The following is a 24482-nucleotide window of genomic DNA, read 5'->3' as shown; positions in this document are numbered from 1 at the left end:
GAAAAAAAAATCCAAAATGGTGAAGGCATTCCCAATAGCATGTTTATAAGAATCAGGGGAACTATAACATTACGCAAATAATTATTACCATGCCATTAGAACTGTATTTACGAGGAAAATCACATGTGGGCTCAAGTTCATGAAGCAGATGCTTTTGTGTGGAGGTAGAACTATTATAAGAAAAATGCCCCAAGCAGAAAGGTACCAACCACCCTGCAGAGTCAGGGAATGAAGCCCTGGGTGCTCAGAGGAACTGGCTTTGTTGGTGCACACGGAGGCAGTTCCAGGAGTTTTGGCTGTGCTAGTAACACAACTTTGTTTCACGACTCTGCACATGCTCTCTTCTATTAGGTAAGTCAGTGAAAACGGAAATGCTAAGTGATATTGGGTTTGCTAACTCAGAGAGTAAGCCATGTACTTCACAAAGAAATCCATGAACTTGTGCCTGGACAAGGAATTCACAAAACTACACTAACTTTTTCCAGCACTTCATACTGCCTTATTTAATGACGTGTACAAACAAACAGAGCACACATCTGTCTTCTTTTTCAAACTGAGTTGTGTCTTTCTTTTTACCTCACTCCCACTGCAAGAAAGAAAGAGTCATCACACAAACAAAACAACACTAAAACCAAGGATGCTGCTCTGACTTTTTCCTTCTTCTCTCCCAAAAGCACAGCTAGGCGTGCCTTAAACATTCTGAAGCACTTTTTTTTGCACCTGCACTGGCCTTTTCTTTCCACATGGCCATATATTTTCATTAATAAGCACTTTATTACAAAATAATTGGCTTCTGCAGGTCCCTGAAAATGAAACAGCTGTAAGAGGTAGACAGATTATGATAATTCCAATATTAATGAAGTCTGGAAGAAGTCTGAATTGCTTCAGGGAAGAAACAGGCTTGGTCACTTTGAAACAGAATTTTATCTGATTTGCTGTTCAGCCTTTTTTGGTGCAAAAAATTATTTATAAACAGTACTACCCATGTGTTGCAGACCATACGTAGCATTCATTAGCACATCACTTTAACCTTCCTCTCCAGCCACAGTAAATTATCAGTAAAGACTTCGGCTGTTTCATTAAAGTATTTTAGGAAAAATATTTCATTCCTGCAAGGAAACCATTTCAGTTCTTTAAACACAGCCACACAGAATGGCAAACAAATAATGCAGCATAACTAATGTTTTTACAGTCTTCCTTTGCTAATGTTCTGCTGTGTATGTATATCAAGTCCTGCACTTGGAGCACAGCCTCTCTTGGGTACTGAGAATACATCCTTACCCAGCTTGAATCTGCACAAGAATTATGGATTCTGAAATGCATTACCTTCTGTAGCCTTTTTTTAAGAGCTATTCAATAATAAAATCAAATTCTCGGTGATAGTAACACTCATTTCCAATTGCTCAACAAGGCCAGATGAAGTATGTTATCTCTGAGGAACCCTTCACAGCTGAAGACTGTGCAAGCTCTGTGAGCAGACACCTGAAATCATCAGTTCCTCAGGACAGCTGCATAGAGAAACACAGTAGCCCACGGGAAAGAGCCAGGAGAGATTTTCAAAGTTTAAAAAGATATTTATCAATTTATCTAGCTCTCATTCTCTGTCTCACTGAGTCTTCGAAACTCTCTCATAGCTTAAGTCAGCCACAGATAGAAGTGGCACCATCCGCATTACTGCTGCTCTTGAGCCAGAGGGCAAATGCTGGCCTCCAGGTCCAGGGCTGTGTTCCCCTTTGTACCCATGGAAGCAGATCTGCTGCACACACATCACCTGCAAGGAGCACACCCTAGAGCAACCTATCCTACCTTTCATGCTCAGGTTTCCACCTGGAGGGAAATAGTTAGTTTGTTCCAGGTACAATCTCAGGACTGAGGTAACACCAGCAAAGCATGGCCAGACAAGGGACTGGGACCAGGACCCTGAAATGAAATGACAAAGTGCCTAAAATCCAGAAAAATGCTTATCTGTACACTTACGTAAATTTTTTTAAGTATACCCTTCCCTAGATATGAAGAAACACAGTCTTCTACATCTCTTCACAGACACTGTTCCATCAGCTTTTCTGTCTCACTAAAAAAAAATTGTTGTACTTACACAGCCATTTCTAATTCCTTGAGCGGGTTACTTACAGTAATCACACTATCATTACCTCTCTATATTCACTACGTACATACTAGCTCATGGCACATGACATACGCCCTGCATGTCATGGCACTCGCTAGAAACCCCTTCTCCAGAGCACAAGAAAGAACTAATGGATTCTGCTCTATGAACCAAGCTTTTGAATGAGAGTCAGAATATTCGGCAAGTCAATTCTCAGTGCCAAAGGCAGTTGGTTGGTCTAGAACTCGTGATTATTTAGAGACAGAAATACCACCACAGACTTGAACCTGAAAACACTTATTTGAGCATTAAGAGGTTTTAAATATTTCTTTCTGCTACTTGGAGGTCAGAGAATTAAGATCTTTGAAGAAATTATCACAGTAACTGATAATAGGCAGAAGCAATTGGATAGGATTGAGGAACTTGTTAAACCTGGTAATCTGCAAGAACAGGAAAAACACGAACAGTTTATGGTTGGCTTCTACATGCCCACGTAACACAGAAACCAAATAGAACAAAATTAAAAGTATCCTGTGGAACATATTGATGCAAACGGGGTACTAATGGCTTGATTTTCCAAAGAAAAACAAGGTCACTCAGCTACTGGAAGAAAACACAATGGGGATCTCATTTTTACATAATTATGTACACATTGCCATCAAGCAAAACATCAGATTTTTTCATGCTTGTCCCAATTCTGTCTTCAATCCACAGAACAGCAATGAATGTCCAGCACAGCTATTAAAAACTGTAGCATTTTGGGTGTCCAGCTGCAACTGCAACCCAGACTGCCCACAAATTTATGTAATGTAAACCACTGCATAGCTTGTCTGACATGCAGGCAACATCACGTGCAGATTATGGTGAGACTAGACCACAGAACTCATATGGCTTTCACTGTTATGAATACTGTAACCTCCCAACCATGCGGCTCCATGGCTGTTAACAGGTTCTCTTTTTCCCTAATAAAACAGGATGACACATGGCAAACAGCACCGTTTTTCCAAGTCGAGAGTATGTCTTCATCACATCTCTCTTGAGAATTCTGCTGCTGCCTGAGGCACAAGAGAATAAAATACAAAAAGGCATAAATACCAAAAGAATAGTCATAAATTCTCCTACTTAAAATAAAAAGGTAAAATTAACATTTCCCCAGGAAATAAAAAGTATATCCTTTTCTAGGAGCTGAGGCTTTAGAAATTCTTGGAACATAGTTTACTATATTCCTACAAGGATCCCAAGGCCAGTCTGTCTTTCCAAGGCTGATAAGCACGGTCCTTGCCTTTCTGATCAGTTGTACATCAGGATTCTATTCACTCCACTTCCTCTTCACCAAATCTAGCATTTATATAAGCCTGGCTATATTTGGAGAAAATCTTATCATGGTATTGTATGGTTATCTCAAGCTTTTTATAACTGTGAAGAAGAATGTAGAATTAGAAAGAACTTCATGCTGCAAGTCCTCGTCCTTCTTCATTCATTGACCAGTTTCCATCATAACACTAGCTGACTTCTTGCCATTCCTGAACTTAGAATCATAGAATCATTGAGGTTGGAAAAGACCTCCAAGATCATCAAGTCCAACCATCAACCCAACACCACCACCCACTAAACCATGTCCCTAAGTGCCTCATCTACACGTCTTTTAAATACCTCCAGGGATGGGGACTCCACCACTTCCCTGGGCAGCCTCTTCCAATGTTTCACCACTCTTTCCATAAAGAAATTTTTCCTCACGTCCAATCTAAACCTCCCCTGCCGCAACTTGAGGCCATTTCCTCTCGTCCTATCGCTTGTTACTTGGGAGAAGAGACCAACACCCACCTCGCTACAACCTCCTTTCAGGGAGTTGTAGAGAGCGATGAGGTCTCCCCTCAGCCTCCTTTTCTCCAGGCTAAACAACCCCAGTTCCCTCAGCCGCTCCTCAGAAGACTTGTTCTCCAGACCCCTCACCAGCCTCGTTGCCCTTCTCTGGACACGCTCCAGCACCTCGACGTCCTTCTTGTAGTGAGGGGCCCAAAACTGAACACGGTGTTCAAGGTGCGGCCTCACCAGTGCCGAGTACAGGGGCACGATCACTTCCCTACTCCTGCTGGCCACACTGTTTCTGATACAGGCCAGGATGCCATTGGCCTTCTTGGCCGCCTGGGCACACTGCCGGCTCATGGTCAGCCGGCTGTCGACCAGCACCCCCAGGTCCTTTTCCGACAGGCAGCTTTCCAGCCACTCTTCCCCAAGCCTGTAGCGCTGCATGGGGTTGTTGTGGCCGAAGTGCAGGACCCGGCACTTGGCCTTGTTGAATCTCATACAGTTGGCCTCGGCCCATCGATCCAGCCTGTCCAGGTCCCTCTGCAGAGCCTTCCTACCCTCGAGCAGATCAACACTCCCGCCCAACTTGGTGTCGTCTGCAAACTTACTGAGGGTGCACTCGATCCCCTCATCCAGATCATCGATAAAGATATTGAACAAGACCGGCCCCAAAACTGAGCCCTGGGGAACACCGCTCGTGACCGGCTGCCAACTGGAGTTAACTCCATTCACCACAACTCTCTGGGCCCGGCCGTCCAGCCAGTTTTTGACCCAGCGCAGAGTCCACCTGTCTAAGCCGTGAGCCGCCAGCTTCTCTAGGAGAATGCTGTGGGAGACCGTGTCAAAGGCCTTACTGAAGTCCAGGTAGACCACATGCACAGCCTTTCCCTCATCCACTAGGCAGGTCACCTGGTCATAGAATTTAATTAACTTCTTAATTTTCCTTCTAAATACTATTCACTACTTTCAATTTCCCACCCAAATGATGCCCACCTTAGTTTCAGTCCTCCTGTCAACTCATTTTATGCTGTTTAACCAGCTTTTCTTCACCCTGTAATCCCGCTACCATATTCCCCTCCCAGACTCATTTTTACTAGATTAAATAAAACCAACTCACTTCATCACCTGCAGGTGAAACTTTCCATTCCCCAATCACTGAAGTAACTAATTTCTAAACCCATTACAAGATTAGCCAGGGCTTTTCAGAATTGCAGACAATATTGCAGAAGTTCCTCCATTTCCTGCACAGCGGAGTGAAATTGTCTCTATTTCTAATAGCAACACTAACAGAAAAAATACAGGAACACCCTGCCAGCTTCTGGCCCAGAAAAGTTTGTTGCATGCAACCAGTTAGCAAGATGTTACAATTTGGTCCTATTAAACTTAATGCCATTCTTGGTTTACCCCATTAATTTTTTCTAAAGTACCTATTTTTACAATGTCTCAAAGCTGATAAATTTATTAATACTGCAAACTGCAAAATTCATCTAGAATATGCTAAACTATATATTGTGGTCGTGTAAACAGGCAAAGCGTGTTTGTTTTTTTTAATTGAAATACAATACAATCCAATGAATTCAACATACTGTCCTTTAGCTGTACTCTTATTCTCAGAAAATTTCCAGTCCCAGTCAACAGACATAACTAATATTCAAAAACTGGAATAAACAGCCACAATGAGCAGCACAGAGATTTTAATCCTATCTACCCAGCCATGGAGAGAACTGCTAAAATCTGGGTTAATCCTTCCAATCCTTAGTCAGAAATTAAAGTCTGTGCAATTGAAATAGTATGCCAGAATTAGATTTGCTTGTGGTAAGGATTCGATTAAGCCAAAAATTAAGATCTGAAATAGCTTCAGTTAAAATCAAAGTAGTGCATTTCTACTGACAGATACTACAATCCAGAACAGTCATTGTACTGAGACCAAACTCATAACCCTTCTCTCCACAGGAAAATAATTGGGACAAATCCCAGACACACTGATTTTCAGATAGGAGTTTTGTCAAAAATAAGAAAAAAAAAAATCAGCATTTCTCCAAAACGATAATGACAACTGCTGGACTGGAATGCCATGAATAAGGCACAGCCTCCAGTTGGGAAGACCACAGAAACAAAGACAATTACTTATATTGCAATTTTATGAAGCAAATCCTCACAAACACCCTAGTGACAATTTTAACTACTTTATATTTGTTACTGTACTCAAAAACATGACATACCCATTAGATATAAAATGTTTATCTCATATCTATTTATCTGTGTTGGGCAGGGGATTGTTTTTTATTTTTAGCAAGCTGAGAGATTACACGTCAACACAGAAATTTTTAAAAATGAAGATGGGAAGATACCACTCTCCCAGGAGCCATTTCACTTGAAGTTTCTTCATCATTTGATTAAAGCCTGCACAAATCAGGCTGGATTAAATCTAATATAACAAATAGTCTGTATTTGCTGATGCAAGTCTTCAGACTTGTCTATGGACAAATTATGTCAAGTCTGAAGTCTATGGTTGTTTTCTTGATGAAGCTACATATGAGATCACCTCAAGACCCAGCAAGCCAGTGCTCCCCTTGAGCCTACAAATGCCACGGCTGCACACTTGTGTAACACGTCCCACTGTGCACAGCTACCGTGGGAGGCAAAAGCAAAGTGGCAGTAAAACTTTCAGTTACAAACATTTAAGGTCTATAGTAACAGTATAATAGAGGCAAATATTCAGCTGTAGCCTCCACGCCAAGATAGCCAGAGGTTCAAGCTATTGCATAAGCATATTTCTGTAATCTTTGTTGCTCCAAAGCTGGAAGCTTTTACTCAGGCAAGGCTCTTTGAAGTTACTTTGGGAACTGGCTCTCTGCAGATGGAAAAACAAATGATTAAACCAGCTCAATAGGGAGTCAGACTTATAGTACATACTTGATTTAAAAAGAAGCTAAGGGAGGGAGAATTTTTTTTTTTTAAATACAACACTGTAATGCTTGTTAAGAAGGAAAATATACTACCATCTGAGCTGAATCAGAAAAGCTGTTTCAATAACAGTTTTTAACTGGGTCAAACATGCAAATGAAACCTTAAAGTGACCTGGTAAGACAAAAATCTAATTACCAAAATGAAGTTTAAATAGAGTATCAGGTTTAACTTAAGCAAAACCAGGTGGCATGTCAACAAGATATTTCACCAGCAGTCCAGTAAGTCATTTGAAAGAGAGCACCCCAAGTACCATTACAGCCCTTAACGTACTGAATCATTCCTTTAACTAGAGACTGGTCTTCTAAGCAGAATATGCCTTAAGACTAATGTGTTGCTTGGACTTTCCACCTCAGATATCAAGAGGCTATGTCTGCGTCTTTATGCCTTTTATATAAAGAGCATACTAAGCCCCTTATTAGAAAGGCAAAAAACCCTCCATCTTCTCTTACATTGCAGCATTCAAATCTTCAGGAAAAGCATTTAAGTAGGCATTAAAGGACTAAATATTTAAAGTATTTGCTTACTTTGCACTTGCTTCTAGTCCTTTACTCCACGATGAAATCAATCATGCCGCAGCCAGGATCCCACAAGCAGGATTTTTGTTTTCCATGTGGGACTCGTACATGACCTGGGTGCTGTAAGCCTGGATGCTATCTTTTCCTAGTAGAAGTATGCTCCTCAGCATTTAGAAATGCCTTTGCTGACCTAGACAATTGTTTTCCACATAAGTTACTTAAAACTAAGGTTTTGCATGCCTATAACTTACTTATCAGACAGTAAAAAAAGCAGTGGAGGGTGGGAAATGAGCAAAGTTCATTCTTATTTTGGCTTAAGTTCCACTGCTTTCAGGTAGTGTCCACTGAGGTGTCCACTGCAGCTTAACAAATCAATAGGACTTACATTGGAATAAGGAATACTGAGCTGGACCGTTACATTTTATTATTGGATGAAATATCTCACCATTTTAAGATCTCTGCCTCGTACTGTGAAAAAGGTAAATCACAAAACAGCTCCTCTCAAGCCAACAGTCATCTCATACAGGGAAACCCACTTAAACAGAAAGAAAACAACTTAAGTAAGCACACAAAAAAGATTGGTAAGGCTTTCAATGATCATTAAAGGCACACATGCTGCAGGTGTCAGCTGTCTCCCATATAAACTTCCCACATGTTCATTTAAATTTTAATTCAGAGACCATGGGATGTGATTTTGAGAAATTTGGAATCTGAAAATATTTGTATATAGTGAGAAGCTACTGAGCAACTTCCAGGATATTTTAAATGTGAAGATTTTTTATTATTTACACCTGTCCTAAGTCAGCTATTTAGTGTCATTTCACTTATTCACTGACCATTGGAAATATTCCAGTAACTCTTATGCTATAAAATGGTGATGATTAGTAAAGAACAACAACAGGAAAGCGAAAGAGATTGTAGCCAGAAGCCTGTATCCTGGAAAAGGTTAGAAAAGGAAAGCGTGTGACACAGCTTTTAAAATTGTTAAGACTGGAAAAATGACAGGATGAGTATATCTGGAAACAGCTATGAAGATCATATGTTGACTTTAGCCAACCTGGGGGGGGGGGGGGGGGGGGGGATCATGTAAACTTGTATTTTTCCTTCTGCAAGTAAGTTTACCCTGCAAAGAGCCAAAACTATCCTTGTCTGACACTTTCCTATGCTCTGTTCTCTGAAGACATTGCTCATTTCCAATCTCATGATACAGCCAGTCATTTAGATGACATCAGCATTTATGTAATTCATGATCCATAACTTTGTTCTGTGCACATAGCTACAATTTAAAAGTGCCAGTAAACATGAGTCTCAGAATAATATTTTAAAGCAACAGCAACACACATTCACATACAGGGCAGACTGCAGAATCAGCGAGCCACCTAGCACTGTGGAAAGCGATTTATTTTCATATATTTTAACTGTTAGTCTGTCCTGTCCCCTTCAGTCTGTCCTGAAGCCTCTACGGGAGATCTCAAATTCAGATTAATTGAATTGAAAATCAATGATAAAAGGGAATCATAAATCTATTTTCAAATGCCAGTTCCTAAAAATCCAAGGTAGTAGGCACCCCCACAAAGCACCTGAACAGAGTGAAGATACCTACATAGAAAAAAGTACATATATTACTACAAATCAGACAATTATTAAAAAATCTTTCCATTTTCTATAGAAATGGATGTTTACATAGAAGGACATCAGTGCTGGACACAGTAACCAGCCAAGTGCATAGCAAAATAAAGGGAAGTTTATATATGTAGGAAAGCCTATAGGCTGACCCTGTCCCAGAGGTTATACTAAAGAAAAAAATAAAAGCAGTAGGGAAATTTTAAATTACATTAGAAGAGAAACATGCAGACTCCAGTACAGCAATTTCCAGATACTTAACTACAGCCTGGACTCCCTACATTGCACCAGGAAAAGCAAATATCCCCCTATATGAGTATGTAAAGCCGGTCAATGAATGCAGAAGAAATCACTTAGGACAGGAGAAGAATTGCCTAAAATCCCAAGGCCAGGAACCCTGAAGAGATACTGAGATGGAAACTGTTCAGAGTTTTGAATACTTTTGGTTTTCTCATACTTCTTTCTTCACAAATAGATCACTTTCATCAGCAATTTCTGTTGCTGGTTTATCACCACCTCAGCTCTCCACCAACGTTACCCCAGCTCACCTGGTTTAGCTTCTCATCCTTTCTCTATTTTCTGCTTGTTAAATATAAACAGGCTTGGCTTAAGTCATAACAGTTTTTACTTTCTTCTTGGGATTCCAGAGAATTTTTATTTGCTCCAGTTAATCTTATTGTAGCACAACTATCATCTGTGCTCTGTGTACACTGAAAGAGTCCCGATACTCCTAACATTAAGGGATACATAATTTTAAGCCAAGAGTTATATTCTCTCATAGCCAACCTTGCTTCTGCTAGAAGTGAACTAAGGCAATAAATGGAAAAAAAACCCCACCCTAGCTCTAACACTAGGATGACAACCAAGTATAAAGTAGAATAGCAAATAGATGGGATGCAGATGAAGACAGCATAACAGGAGGGTGTTCGGAAGCAGCTGTTTGGTGGAAGGAGATTTGCATACAGAATGGACTGGATAAGAAAAATGCAGTCTAAGAGCAAGCGAAGGAAGCAAATGTTTCTTTTTACAACTTCTGTACCAGTTTGCTGTTACATAGTTAAGTGATAGAGCTTAATGTTTTGCATGCTAAGGATTGGAGTCATCCATAACATCTTTCACTAGAAACCTGATTCCACAATAGGAAATTTCGGCCTTTTTGCAGATAACAATAGTTAAAATGCAGATGGAGAAAGGAGAGAGGAGGGGATGGCAAACAGAGCAAAATGAAACAAAGGACAGGATTAGCTTATTTACTACAAAGATAATGTGACTGTTGAAAATAAACCAGACCATCCTAAATGGTACTTGACCAGAATACAGACACTTTCCGGAGTTTTTGCACCTGTTTTCTTATGATGAATTCACAAGCCTTATCTCATCCCAGTTAGGTACTTCATATAGCTCTGATGGCTCTGCCAACACAATTTACCCAGAACTCTTAATTAGCCTCACACACAAAAAATAACATGTAATTTGTCTGGTAATTATATGTTTCTGTAACTCCTAAAAGCAACTCATTACAGGAATGTCAGAGACTTAGAACAGATTACCTTAATTCTGTTTTCTGTTTATTCAATTATAACTGTCGTTCCTAATTGTATTGTAAATTGTGTTGAGCTGGAAGGTGGCTATAAAATCCCTGCTCTTTCCTCTTTCATAGTGGTTCTACATATGCAGTGTGTTTCCACTGGACACAAAATCAATGTAGTGAAAACAAAGCATTCCTATTGTTAATTCTAGTCATGTGGAGAGGCAAGCTGGTCAGCACAAATAGACAAAACTTTGTATCAACAAAATTACAGGCAGAAATCTTGAACCAAAAGTTAGGACACTAAAAAAAAACCCCAAAACCAACAAACCAACCACTGTCAAGAAAAGGAAACAAAAGGAAAAGATAAGCAGCTTCCCACCCAGCAATCCCTTGAATGAAACACATTTATAGAAATATCTTGCTCTGAGATGCACAAAAGGCAGGCTATAAATAGTTACACACACTGACTGGAGGCCATGGAGCAAGACCAGCATTGGTGTTCTCAGTCATGCTGCAGCAGGTAACTTGTGACAAGGAAACAGTCCAGCCTATCTTCATTAAAAGCCTATAAGGAAATTACTTTCCCAAACCTATGATAGAGATAGAAAGCCTAAAGCACTGACTGAAGAGTCATCTGGTGATGAAGCACTCCCCAAGAGAGCTTACTCAAAACCTAGATTAAGGGATACATAATTTTAAAGTTGAAAGGTATATGGTCTCAATCTGAAAAAATCTACTTTATCCAGGCTACTCAAAGATGGGTGTACGTGATCCTACTGGGAAATTACACTACTATCAGCCAATTCAACACACCAAACCACTATTACTTGTAGGCTCCACCCTGAGGAGCAGGTAAATCAATGTACTTGAAGAAAAATATTAAAGCATGAAGATGACAACCTTTTATTCTCTCACCCTTCCTCTCCACCTTCAGCAAGGGAATCTGGAAGAAAGCAGGGAGAACGTGCATGTATACCGAAAAAACAGACCTAGCTTTCTCAGTCCTGATCATTCCTAAAGATGACTTCCAAAAGAAACAGAAGTCATTTTGGAGCTGTATGCAGAACATTACAGTGTTTTAATCACATCTCATCCACAGCCCTCCAATGTGCGTCTTAGTGTATTACAGCCAAAAGGGACTGCACTTTTGCTTTGAATTTGCCCCTGTCCAAATACAGGTTAATCTTGCTAAGCATTCTCTGTTCTATAAATGTACAATCAAATGGAGATGTTTCACTGTTGCCCATGCTCTAGAAGTTTAGGACCAGTTTATGACCTCAGATATGTTGCTGGATTTCCTAGGTCACTAGTTCAGTCTCTGTGGCTGTTGAGGAGATGAGAGGAGTAGGAATGGATTACACAAACTGTCTAGATATATACATTTATGAATTATTTCTTTAATCTGCATGTGAAGCTTAAAGAGTCAGTATTCAAACAAAACCTTAGTCACAAATTTGGACTAGAAACTGTTGCTTTTTCAGGTGGTTTAAATCAATTACAAAGGCTGATCAGGGAACCCCCTGTACTCCTCAGCCCACCCCAGTAGGCAGCAATGGACCCCTCATGCCTGAGTCCCAGAAGACATAGACCTTTTTCTAGAGGAATTTTGCTCTTCCCTAAATAAGAGATCATTTGTACACCTGGGACCTCCTTCTCCTTCCAAACACTCAGGCTTTTTGATCACTTAAGCTTCATGTCTATGGAAAGTACAAGGGAAATTGTGTTGGGAAAGGCAAGACAATGTTAAGTGCATACCACAAACTTACAGCTGCTGGACACCAAGTAACCTCCGTCTGCAACTTGGAATATCACATTTGCATATCAAGAAACAAGTTAGTTTTCCTGTTGGTTGGTCAGCTTTTATACTACATTTCTTCTACACACTTTAATTTAATTTCTCTCCAAAATATTCCCCCTTCTAACCAATCTTATTTCCAGTTCTGGTTTCACACAGAGCCTGTGAGTCTCGACTTTTCCCTGACCCAATATATCAAGTCTCAGGATAGAGGAAGATACATCACCATGGGCCTCCTAGCACAGCTTCTTTGAGAGTAAATACTCAAAAAGAAATGCTTGCTAGCTGCTATGCATTTACACAAGAGCACAAAACCTTTTCCTAGAAACAATGGGGAGACCCAAGCATAATCCATGAGCAGCACTGCCTCTCCAGGGCCATGAGACCCCCAGCTAGGTCTCCATCTTGAGAAGCCAGAGGGGCCCTCGGCTGGAAGGCAAACATGCAGTGTAACTGGAGCACTAAGAGAAACCATGTCCGTTTTTACAAACTGTGCATCTGGCTTATGCACCTCAATTGCAAGCACGGGGTTTTTCTCCTTATTTTAAGACTAAATCTAATATAAATAGCCAATGATGCTGCTACAGTTTTATTTATTTATTTATTTCAGTGAAGTACAGAATAAAATATCTCAAGGATTTAAACAAACAACATGGTGGTGACAGATGGTGTGGAGACAATCCAGGCTGGGCTCCCTCAGTAAAATCCACACAACTTCATAGCTCCAGGAAAGAGGGGAGGCAGAGGAGAAAGAGGAAGAGGGAGGAGGGAAGGGGGAGAAAAGAGTACATGCAAAGCTGGCCCAGCTGACCACAGATTTCTAACAAATAAAAACAGTTGTGGACTGCAAAGTTTCTCTGTTCATCTATACAAAGCTCTTCGTACCATCACTGATGTAGGCAGATCTAACCCCAGATGTCTTCCAAGCAAGTAAAAAAAAATTATAAAGAAATTCTTCAAATTAAATTGTTAGTTCAAATAAGTGACAAACACTATTAAAGTGTCTATTCAAATAATCGAAGCATCCTCTCAAAAAAAATTAATAGATGAAACATGAAAAATGTGTTTGACATGATATCAAGGCCCTTCTGATCTGTTCACTGCATAATTTTATTAGGATGAATATTTTTAGGTATGTTCTCTGGATATATTCTGATTGCCAGAAATGTCTTATGTGCTTTATAATAGGCTATTATTATTTTGTAGCTTAAAGGGAATAATTTTGGATTTTATATTTGAGAATGTCCTTGGGAAAAAAATTCCAAAGATGCCACCAGGAATGTTTGCAAGCAGAAAATTATGCTGAAGGTCTGGTGTCCTACTTTTACAGCTCGGGAGTCTGCTGTGTTATAATTACCTATAGGCAGGCAATAGTTTGAAGAGTTTGCACGGATGGTCTACAATAGTGACTTACTAGCAGTTTTAAAATGTTGTTGCTCAAAACAAAAACACTTATGGATTTCTATTTTCAAGAACTGTAAGAACAGACAGTTTGATGAGAAAGAAAATCGTACCTTTGAGATGAAAATATATTGCTCTTACTGCAAATGACTAGATCCAAGTGAAGCCAAAGACTCCTCTCTCCTAAATAAGAGTGGTTTATAGGATCCCCCCCTGCACCCTGGGCTCAGCTGCAACTGTGTCAACTCAAGCAAGCTAAAAAACATGGGAACTTACCCACACCTAAGCTACATCAAAAATCAAGTAAACTCTAGAAGATTTCCATTTCCTACAATCTGCTTATTAGTTACAGAAATTCCCGATCTCTTCAAAATTATCTTCCTTCTACTCAAGAAAATTAAACCAAGTATCCCTCCCTTCAACTCCACAAGAGTGATAGTTCAAGTCTACTCTCATGGTATTGCAGAAAATCCGCCATGCTTTCTGTTGCTAAATTAAGAGGGAAACTTTTGTGTGGACAAGAGAATGAGGAATAATATAATCATCACAGGAATAGCTAGGAAAATCCTTTAGAAAAGAAAAGAGAGAGTGGGAGAGAGAAAGCAAGAAAGCAAGGCTCACATTGTTAATATAATGCTCCTCTGAGTTCTGAGACACAGCTCAAAGCAGCAAACACTGCAGCTCTCGCTGTTAATGCTTTACTTTCTCATAGCAATGACAGTACAAGACTAGTAGTGTAAACCAGCATGCTGTATCATAACCACCTCATGCTCCCAGAGCACTGGCTCCTGTTGAAGAAAAGCACAAGATACTGTATCCACTCACTTCATTCACCTCAGTAAGACAGATTTCAAGCATGTTTTTAACCATTTAATAACAGCGATTATGGCATGTGTGCGTAAAAGGTACGACCACAGATTATGAGCCTAGTTCTAAAAATCTTTACGGATGTGCAAGACAATGTTATTTTTAAAAAATACATATAGATTGACTTTTATGGATACGGTCAAGTAAACACAGATTTGCAAGAGGAGGTCAACGCTACATTTTTATTGCAGTTCAAAATAACAATGAGAATATCTGAAAGTTACGCTTCCCATAGCGGCATTAGTACAGCTAGAAGGAAAGAAAGTCAAGTTCAACTGCTTCTTTAAAAGAGGCAGAAGCTGGAAGTATTGTGTGCAATGGAATAGTGCAAGCTACTGTATCTAGACCTGAAACACCAGTTACATGAATACAGGTATTTTTGCACTAAAGCATTTATTAAACTGCAGTTTAATCTTCCAGTCTTTTGCAGTACCAACCAAAGTCAAAGTTAATATCATGCTCAGGAGTATAGTGCCATACACATGCTAATATCAGTTATCAGTAAGGGCAGGAATGAAAAGTTACAAAATTTAAACTTAAGGTTTTCTGTAAAAATACAGGACTGCTTTTACGAGCCAACTAGATGAGCTGGACAGAAATCTACATAACATATGTAGATATGCATATGGAAGACATGCAAATTGATGAGCACACTCCATGAAGTATGATCTCCAGAAAAGATTCTACAACAAAAAACAAACCCAACACCCCCCCCATTCATCACAACTTTTAAAGCATAAGAATTGAAGCACGCTTATGCATAGTGCAAATGTGAAGTGTGGCTTTGAACTTTTTTTTTTACTTTTTTTTTTATATGATCACTGCGCTATGAGGACACATGGCAAAGAAGTTGTAAGATATGTAGAGGAACTTTAAGAGCAGTGTATAAAGTCATATACGGATAAGGGAGTGTAAATTCTCAGTACCAGAGCCAGGAGTCTGGGTGTGCTCTGATCATAGTTACAAGGCTGGGCTTAGAGTTCTGGTTTGCACACATGTGGTACAGGTTTTGCATCTCAGGAATGAGGAAAACCAAAGCAATTCCATCTCTGTCTATAAAGAGCTGAAAATGACAGGTAATGCAAACATCTGCAAGTATTTCAGTAAAATACGTGAAAAATATCCACCAAAAGAATGAACAGGATTTAAAAGTACAGTTTCACTCACTACTTATTCACAGTTAGATGTCTTAATAAATATCCCAGCAGCTCTATAGGACACGGGGGGGGGCCCGGCAGATGAGTTGAACATGAGTCAGCAGTGCACCCTTCCGGTGATAAAGCCTAACCAGGCTGCATTAGCGAGAGCACAGCCAGCTGCTTGAGGGGAGGGATTATTCCCCTCTTTGGTACTTGTGAGGCCACATCTGCAGTCCTGCGTCCAGTTTTGGGTTCCCCCATACACGACATTAATATGCCTGAGTGAGTCCAAAGGACTGGAGCACAGGAGGTGCAAGAAAAGGCTGAGGGAACTCTTTTCCCCAGAAAAGGGACAGGTAAGGACAGGTATAATTGCAGCCTACAACTATACAGAGACAGAGTTGGACTCGGAGACTCACAGCAAAAGAACAAAAGCCTGTGGTCACGGTACAGAGGGAAATTCTAATGAGATATAACAAAAATATTCGCACAGTGAGAAAGGTTAAATACTGGAACAGATTGCCCAGACAGGCTGTGGTATCTACATCTGTGGAGATACTCAAAACTTGGCTGGACGATCTGATCTGACTTTGATGTTAGCTCGTCATTGAGCTAGGCTTGGGTTAGACAACCTCCCGTGATCCCTTCTAACTTCAACTGCTCTATGATTCTATGTTTACCATTTTGGAGGGGGATGGGGGTAAAAAAGGAAAGCTGAAGGTGGTGGTAGATGCTAAAGGGATTTTATACTAAGCAATTAAAAGTGTTTATTGCCAATATTATCAGCAGAAAGAATAATGAAGAATGATAATTTAACCATATATAGTACTTTTTTTTTGGAAAAGCAAAGATTTATTTTGCATAACATTTCCAGAGCTGTTTCAAGAACCATCACTTTGTAATAGCCCTTCTGGAAAATTACCCTCACCTTTAATGCTGTTTGCTATGCATTATAACTGTCAGTACTTCCACAACAATAAAATGCTTCAAGTTATGTCTTTCGGAAAGATTTCTAATGAGAAGTTAGAAAGACTTAATTTTGCAATCTGCAAAAGCAGTATGGTTCAAAGATGGTAAGTATTCCTGGCTGTATTTATAATACATAGGGGCTTTTTCCCCACTTGTGAAGGAAACAAATCTTTCATTATTGTCGTAGAACTAACTGTGATGTTCTGTTTTAGAAAAGTATCACAAATACTATCATTATAATGATAGCATGTGGTGAAACAAATGTAACTAAGTTTAAAACCAAATGCTCAAGTCAAGAAATGGTTCCTAAGTAATGTTTGGTTTGAGATCCCTCAAATGTCAACAGATACAAGATGAATAAACAGCCAGTCTGTTTTCAGCATCCTCCGAGGAATGCTGATGCACAGCAGGTTGGCACAGATGCCCCAGACACAATTCTCATCTTGTTTCAGTAGACTATCCCACATCTGAATATGTTTTAAGTCTGTGGCAGAATTGAGGACCAAAGCCAAGGAGCAGTTCGTTAGCAGGAGATAAAATCAGCCGGAGGCAGAGCATGTGGCACTGTCCAAAGGGTATCTCTACAACGCAGCTGGGATCAGGTAGGTACCATACATCCTTAAGTGTCACACAAGTGTTTATTGGTAGGGTTTTGAGAGCAGATGTCAGGTGAAGGCAGATCAGCTAGGTTCAGAAAACATTCCAGTTTTGTTGGCTTCACATGCCTGTCAATTTTCATAGCCTATATCAAGCAATGTATCTCCTCAGCTGGTGCAGGCAAACTTTAACCAAACTGAAGCAGAGTACAGCCAGCCGAGCCAACGGAGGAGGCAGTCTAAACTATACACCGTTCACAGCAGATGTTCACACGGGGACTCAGTACTTCAAAAGCTGTATATTCTACATCAATCACTGCATACTCCAAATGTGGGCATATCTCATATTTAGAAACCTAGAACAACTTTTTCTTTTTTAAAGAGATGGCTATGGTGAGAGAGAGAGAATATGGTAAGCTTATCTACTCTGAGTCATTCCAGTAAAGTCTTTAGCATTATAGATGACTTCTCATTTCTGTGCCTTCAGTTTAGTTCACATTTAGAACAGTTGAGCATCATGTAACAACCACCTGGCACAGAATTCACTGAACTGTTGTGCTGCCTTTGTGTCAGCCGTGCTTGGTAGACTACAAACAAGCAGGTACTACATACACACATTTTGAAGTAAAAGTCATCTAAAACACAGTACCAGCATAATGCCACAGAGGAGGAAAATATCTGTTAGAGCCACATGATAAGGACATAAATGAAATGGCCTTATTAGAGTGCCAGAGAACTACATCCACAAGCAGGAGTGGGACCAAGCATCTTTTTTGCATATCCAGCCATCTCAATGTATGAGACGAAACAGAATACTTTAAACACTGATCAACTTCACAATTTAGCCAACACCCATGTGTTTCAGCTAAAATCCTGACGCTGACTTGGAAGACAGATTTTGCATTCCTTCTCCCTCAGACTTCATCTCCTCTGCCTTTATGACAGTACTGTGAATTTCATGTTCAACTCCCAGGAATTCATTCCTAAACGAATGATTAATTGAGTGACACACGCAAGTCTCATTACTGTGATGTTCCAAACCCAGTTGCAAGACATTGCACATTGCAAAAGCCAAGTTAAAAGTTAAGGCAATTTTAGTTACATGAACAAACAATTCCCTCAGCCAATTCAAGCTACTGCAGACAACTCTGTTAGATTGTCTTCACACAAAAGAACAATTTTGATTTCCCAAGTGGAAATTTTAGAATCCAAGTTTCAGCATGAAAATGTTTTACTAGCAAACTGTGATAACCCCTAAAATCAAAGACAGTGATATAATAATGACAATATTAGCATAAAATGAAAATAGTATTAACTTACTGAGACAAGAAAAATACAATCATCTATTTCATTTTCTAGAGGCTTCTACATAAAAGTAAAAAATAGATCCGTATGAGAAACATCCTGCATCTGCTACCGAGTGTGAAGTCGATTTTGTAAGGATTTCTGCCAGTGTTTCATCACTCAGCACTGGCTGGGATCTTCAAATGTTCTTACACTGGCATAGAAAGTTGAGTGAAATATGTATCAGACAAAATTCCTAAATATACATAAGCCAGCTTTATAAAGATGGGTAAATCTGTACAGTAATTTAAAAGCACATGAAATAACTGTCTCTGTAACTTGGTCACTGCAATTACATTTGAGATAGTAGCATTGGCTGTAATGATCTTTCCATATAAATCAAGATGTCAAAGCCATTGTTATAGAATCTCTGCTATAATTCAGCACTTACTGTCTAGTAAAATTTCTAAACTGACCAGCATTCAGTCTGCTGGAGAGTAAAATTTCATTAGGGCTGCTTTTACAATGGACAGAAAGTTAAGTTTCAGGCATGAACCCCAAAATATTTCAGAATGTTTGATGAGTGATCAACGAGGACACTGCTCCGTATGTTTTTTCTTTTTGTAAAGTACAGAGAGACAATTAGAAGCATCCTTTTTGAACTGCTTGTAGTGATTATTCACGATAGAGACCAACACAGTGAAGTACATTAGACTAGCAAAAGCTTTTAATAAGTTTTCCTACCTTATCTGCCATTATCATGGAGGCCCCACCATGAATTCCAAGAATTGGAATAGAAGTCTGAGATGAAATAAAATCCAAAATCTGAGCTACTGCCTCCTGATCAGTATCATCTCCAAAAACCACTCCATGGATCTTGGTGCCTGACATCAAGTCGCAAACGTGTGTTATGATGCTCTTAGGGTCAGTCTGGTTCACCAGAAGGGTCACTACATTGACATCAACAGTCAGGTCTGCTGACATTTCCCTGGTCCAGAGAGCTCTGATATCTCTCTCTGTGATATACTTGGTCCTTCCCAGAATCACTGCAATGTTCAGGATGGGATAACTTTTCTCTGCTCCACGAACAAGATCCAAAGGCGCCAGAAGAGCTTGGAGTACCAGGAGAGCACAGCCAATTTTCCTCATCTTTGCCAGCTTTATCCCCTGTAAAAGTGATCACATTGTATGAGAAAAACAACAGAGAGGAAAAAAAATATATACTGTATATCTCCAATTAAGGTTTTAAAAAGAAGGCTTCTGGACACAATGCAAACTTTAGCAGCTTTTTATAATGCATTCTTCACCTTAGTTTCAATTCAAGCCTCTTATATCCCCTCAAAAAGTTGGCTTGCCAATGACAGTATTACAACTGGTCTCCCACATGCAAGGCAAAAAATGTAGCACAGGTTCAGAGGAAAGACCCATTAAAATTCTTCCTGGATAGCCAACAAAATTAAAATGACTGACATCATTAAAAAAAGACATTATCATCCTTCTCTTCAACCTTGCTGTCCTAAAACAGGTAAAGCACAGAAATCTATTTTCCTTTGTCCTGAACGTCTATTTAAAATTTAGTCACAGTCTAACACGAAGAGGTGCTTTAGCTCAAAATGAGAGAAGCAAGCCAGAGGTCTGCTGGAAACCCCAGCCCATATAATCCATACACCTCACAGCATCCCAGAACCATGCTGTTTTATTTCTGAAGATCTCTCCTAGACAGCTGCTGCCCAAGCACAGTCTACTGCATTTCTGGAACAGATTCAGAAGCACAATATTCTATCTTAATTCTTCTCCCTCCTCTTACACAGCATTCACTTGAGCATCTCAGAACTGCTGATCTCAGACACAAAGTTGTCACTGGTGTCGAAGGGGAGGGTGTTCCATAAATGAGCATCACTGCATTGGTTTACTTCATATCTTCACTGAATCTCTGTAGGGGACTGAATATAGACGGAGTAGGACAGGGAGAGAGAGATGAGCCATAGAAGTGGTCTGAACTATCTGAAGGAGGGAGAAGAGGGAAAGCAGGTCTGACTCTGCAAGATCTCCCTCTGTTTCTGTGCCCCAGGAGATTTCCACCCCCATAACCGGCTCTCTGCTAGCTGCAAGAAGGGAGTCCCTGTGCCACATAAAGCCAAGCTTGTTGCAAAGCGTCACGCAGAAAACACTAGCAGGGCTGTCCAATCAGGGGTGGCATTTTTCAGATCTCCCTTCTCATCCTGCCAGCCCTATCTCCATCATCAACCAGAATCATCTGATGCTGAAACACACACCAAGACAAGGGCTTGCTGTATCATCACCTCCTTTCGGATCAAACAAGGAGATGAGCACTTGAGAGACCATTTAACCGCAAATCAGTGCCACTGTGCTTCGTAAGTCATTGCACCGCGGGCCAGACTCCTGCCGCCGCAGCACCAGAGGTAGCACGGAAAGCGGTAGAAATAAACAAACCTAAATGCCCGCAGGCACGAAGCCGCTTCAGCTTCCTCCAGACCCCAAGAAATAATGCTTATAGTAATAACCAAGGCACGCACAACCCCTCTTTGCCCGCAACGGGCACAGGTCCCTTCCCGTAACTGACAGCACCGCACCGGGGAGCGCCCCCGGCTCCCCCGGCCGCGGCGGGCGGCGGCGCCCCCTGGCGGCCGCGGGGCGCCGTCCCACGTACCCAGCGCCTCAGGAGACGGAGCGGCGGCGGGTGCCGGTGGTGCCGGTGCTGGTGGTGCCGGTGCCGATGCTGGTGCAGGGCATGCCGCGGCCGCGGGCATGTCGCGCCCCTCGGTGCCCGGGCTCAGGGCCGGCCTCCGCGCCGCTGGCCGCACGCGTGATCCCCGCCGCAGCCTGCGAGCGACATCGCATCCCGGGAGGGCAGCTACACGGACAGGGAGACAGGCAAAGGGGGGCTGGACACGGGGGGACGGGACGGGACGGGACGGGACAACGGGGGGGGAGAAGAGGAGACGATGAAAAGCCGTTAGTCAGGTTGCAGATTTGACAGGGGGAAAAAAAATATATTTCAATCTCATGTGGCATGTGAACCGAAATAAAGTGACTAGACTCAAAAGTTCTCCCCCCCCCCTTCACTTAGAAATAAATGTAAGCCCTTTCCTAACAGCAGCGCCCGTGAGCCCGCAGCCGTCCGGGAAATGTCCCTCAACCTATCCAGGTCAGGAAAATCCTGGGCTCCCAACTGCCCGTTTGCTTCCAAGAGAAATGCACGGGCTTGAGCTCTAAGGGAAGAGACATCCAACCTGGGAAGAGCAGCTAGAAGCAAACTAATTCACATGATCGAGGGCAGGAGTTTTCTTGACAGGTTCAAAACAAGCATAATCTGGAAAACAGCTAAATCGGTATGGGATTAAGCTCTTTTTGATCTTGTAACGGAACAGATTCATTCTCAATTTATTATAAACAAACCCAGGGAGACACACTCTAGCAGATCCCTCCACGAAAAGCTCGGGTTGCTTTGCTTTTTCATTCACTATTTCCAGTAAATACACATAAAGATACTTCTTCAAGCAACCCCAGTTAAATGTAGGACGCTGGCGCGTCAGGGAAAGGCAACCGGCATTCCCTAACCGGTCCTCGGTGCTGGCTAGAAACTACGAGCCAAGCACCAAGCCGCGAGAGCCGGCAACGCTGACATCCCTGCGCGGCGCCCGCCGCCTCCGAGCCCATTCCCAACTACTAGGCGCGTATTAGTGCTCGCCGGAAAGGCAATACTTACTGCATTCTCCCTCCACATAGTTCCAGTTTTAAGATGCTCAAAGTCATTTCAGTAGATTCCTTTGCAAACAACGAAGTGGAAAATAGGTCCCTTAATGCCTGGATTTCATCCTGCAACTTGTTCCCACCGCAGTAAATGCAAGCCCGGCAGCTCTTTATCGCTTGAAATCCCGCATGATCAAGTTTTAGCAGAGCCATTGCAACTGAGATTTGCTCTTTACTTTTGGCAGGAGGCATTTAAGCGTCTTCATCTTTTTTTTTTTTTTCTTTTTTTCCCTTCCCCCCCCCCTTTTTTTTTTTTTTTTCTGTTTAAAGGGCAATTGCGATATTGCTGCAGCAGTTCCCCAGGACGGCAGCCTCGGAGCCCCCGCGCTCCTCTCAGCTTCTTGGAAGCGGCGGGGACTGGCAGCGCCGGTTCCTGAAGGTGCGGCGGGAACCACCCGGCCGCCGCCGCGCGGGGGCCGCCTGCGCGCCGCTGCGGGCTGCGCGCCGGCCCGGCCCGCTCCGCTCCGCCGCCCCCGGCACCGCCGCCCCTGCAGGGGCGAAGCTCACGGGCGCCTTGTCAAACCGAGACCGATCCCGGCTACTTTGAAGGCTCCCACCCGCCCCGTTCTGCTTCCACAAGCACCAGCGAATGAGTCAGACCCGGGCAACCGGGGGAGGGGGTGTCAGATCTGGGGGAACAGTGGAAACACCAGGTTTGGGGCGGAAGAGCGGCAAACTTGAGCACTCTTCCCATGTTAACAGCCCCAGCGAAAGGTTGGCAGCCCGGGAAACACCAGTGTTCTCCTCCCCCTTGATGCAGGGGCTGTCAACCAGAAATCCCTGCCGTGGGGCTCAGGGGAATGAACGTGGAGCAGCAGCTTCCACACTAAAAGCAGCCCTAAAAGCTCCAGACCGCAGCCAAGTATCACAAAAACGCTCTGTAGAAATCGGCTCCATCTGGGCACCCCCGCTGCTCCATCCCCCATTTCAAAGCACTGTGCCCGTTTCTCCATCTCCCACTCATCCAGCACAGCCCTGGTGTCAGACCCTCCTTGCTGTTGAGCAGCTCTTTCCTCCTTGCCCACACTACACACCACCACTGCCTTCCTCCACCGCACACTACCGCACCTCCTCCCTTCCCTCGCTCCACTGTTCTTCTGCTTTCCCCTTTCCACCATGCTGCTCCAGCTGCCACAACTTACTTGTTTTTGCACGAATGAATATACCAGCTAACTACCACATAGGTGATGTCCTCAATCCTTCACAATCATATGTATTTCTACGCTGAATACTTCAGAGTAAGGCCAATTCACACATTTTGACAGACCCACTCAACGAGGCAACCTGCCAGAGGAAACCTTTGGGCTCAAATAGGATAATGCCAAGTGTCCACTCACTGAAGTTTGCTTTTCACCACATTAAGACACAGAATACTGAGAACTCGCTTCAAGACATTTAACAATGCATCAGCTTTACTGCTCTTGACAGTCTCTTCACAAAATTCCCCAATAGGTCTATGCCTTTTTTTTTTCTTTGAAAGATCTCATCTCCTAACTAATTTAGAGATTACTTCCTTAGACATTGCAATAGTCTTTCTAAGCAAAGCAATTAAGCAGCTACAACTATGCCATTTTTTTTTAAAGTTTGAGGTTTTAATGCATCTTTGCATTTCACTCTTGATGCACACTTTTCTACTGTAAATATTACAGCGATGTTTGTCACGGTTACTGGAGATGAGGTTGCATCTCCACCCTTGTGTAAGGGTTATTTCTGTGTTACCATTCAGTAGATTTATTGAAACAGCAGCAAAACCAGGGATTCAAGATCCTTGAATGCAAGTGAAATTCACAATGGTGAAAAAAATGTGGCTCTAATGTTAGCATATATTTAAACTATTAAAAGGGTCACAGTGTCTTTGGAAAAATACTTAGTATGCAATATGCTGTGTACAATACATTGACTGAATTTAATGGTTTGAAAGACCAATACAAGAAATAATAGCCAAGTTTTCTAACTTTAACAGAGCTATGATTTCCATTAATCTAAATTTAGACATACTTTAACATTATTTCAAATATCTTTCCTCAATTACTCTTATAAAAGTTTGTGAAATATCACATTAAAACTTAGTCCAAATTAATTTACAAATTAGAATTAAAATAAAA

The 24482-nt window shown here is 41.6% G+C and overlaps 1 protein-coding gene across 4 annotated transcripts in view; it reads right to left on the bottom strand.

Annotated features, from left to right (window-relative positions):
- The window catches only part of GRIN2A (glutamate ionotropic receptor NMDA type subunit 2A), a 197260-nt gene extending 174688 nt beyond the window's left edge, over positions 1–22572 (bottom strand). For 3 of the 4 annotated variants that reach the window (XM_076350575.1, XM_076350576.1, XM_076350573.1), the window contains exons 1-2: positions 22334–22572; positions 19348–19770 (exon numbers count right to left, since the gene is read on the bottom strand). In XM_076350575.1, coding sequence (XP_076206690.1) covers positions 19348–19770; positions 22334–22351 — 441 coding nt within the window. In that variant the 5' untranslated portion in view covers positions 22352–22572. Of the gene's footprint in view, positions 1–19347; positions 19771–21274; positions 21510–22333 lie in introns of all 4 variants that reach the window. The other variant, XM_076350574.1, reaches the window with a different exon arrangement.
- Positions 22573–24482: the final 1910 nt, after the last annotated feature.

The sequence above is a fragment of the Aptenodytes patagonicus genome, chromosome 13, assembly GCF_965638725.1.
Source record: "Aptenodytes patagonicus chromosome 13, bAptPat1.pri.cur, whole genome shotgun sequence".
NCBI classification, from domain to species: Eukaryota; Metazoa; Chordata; class Aves; order Sphenisciformes; family Spheniscidae; genus Aptenodytes; species Aptenodytes patagonicus.
This window is presented reverse-complemented; position numbering and strand designations above follow the sequence as displayed.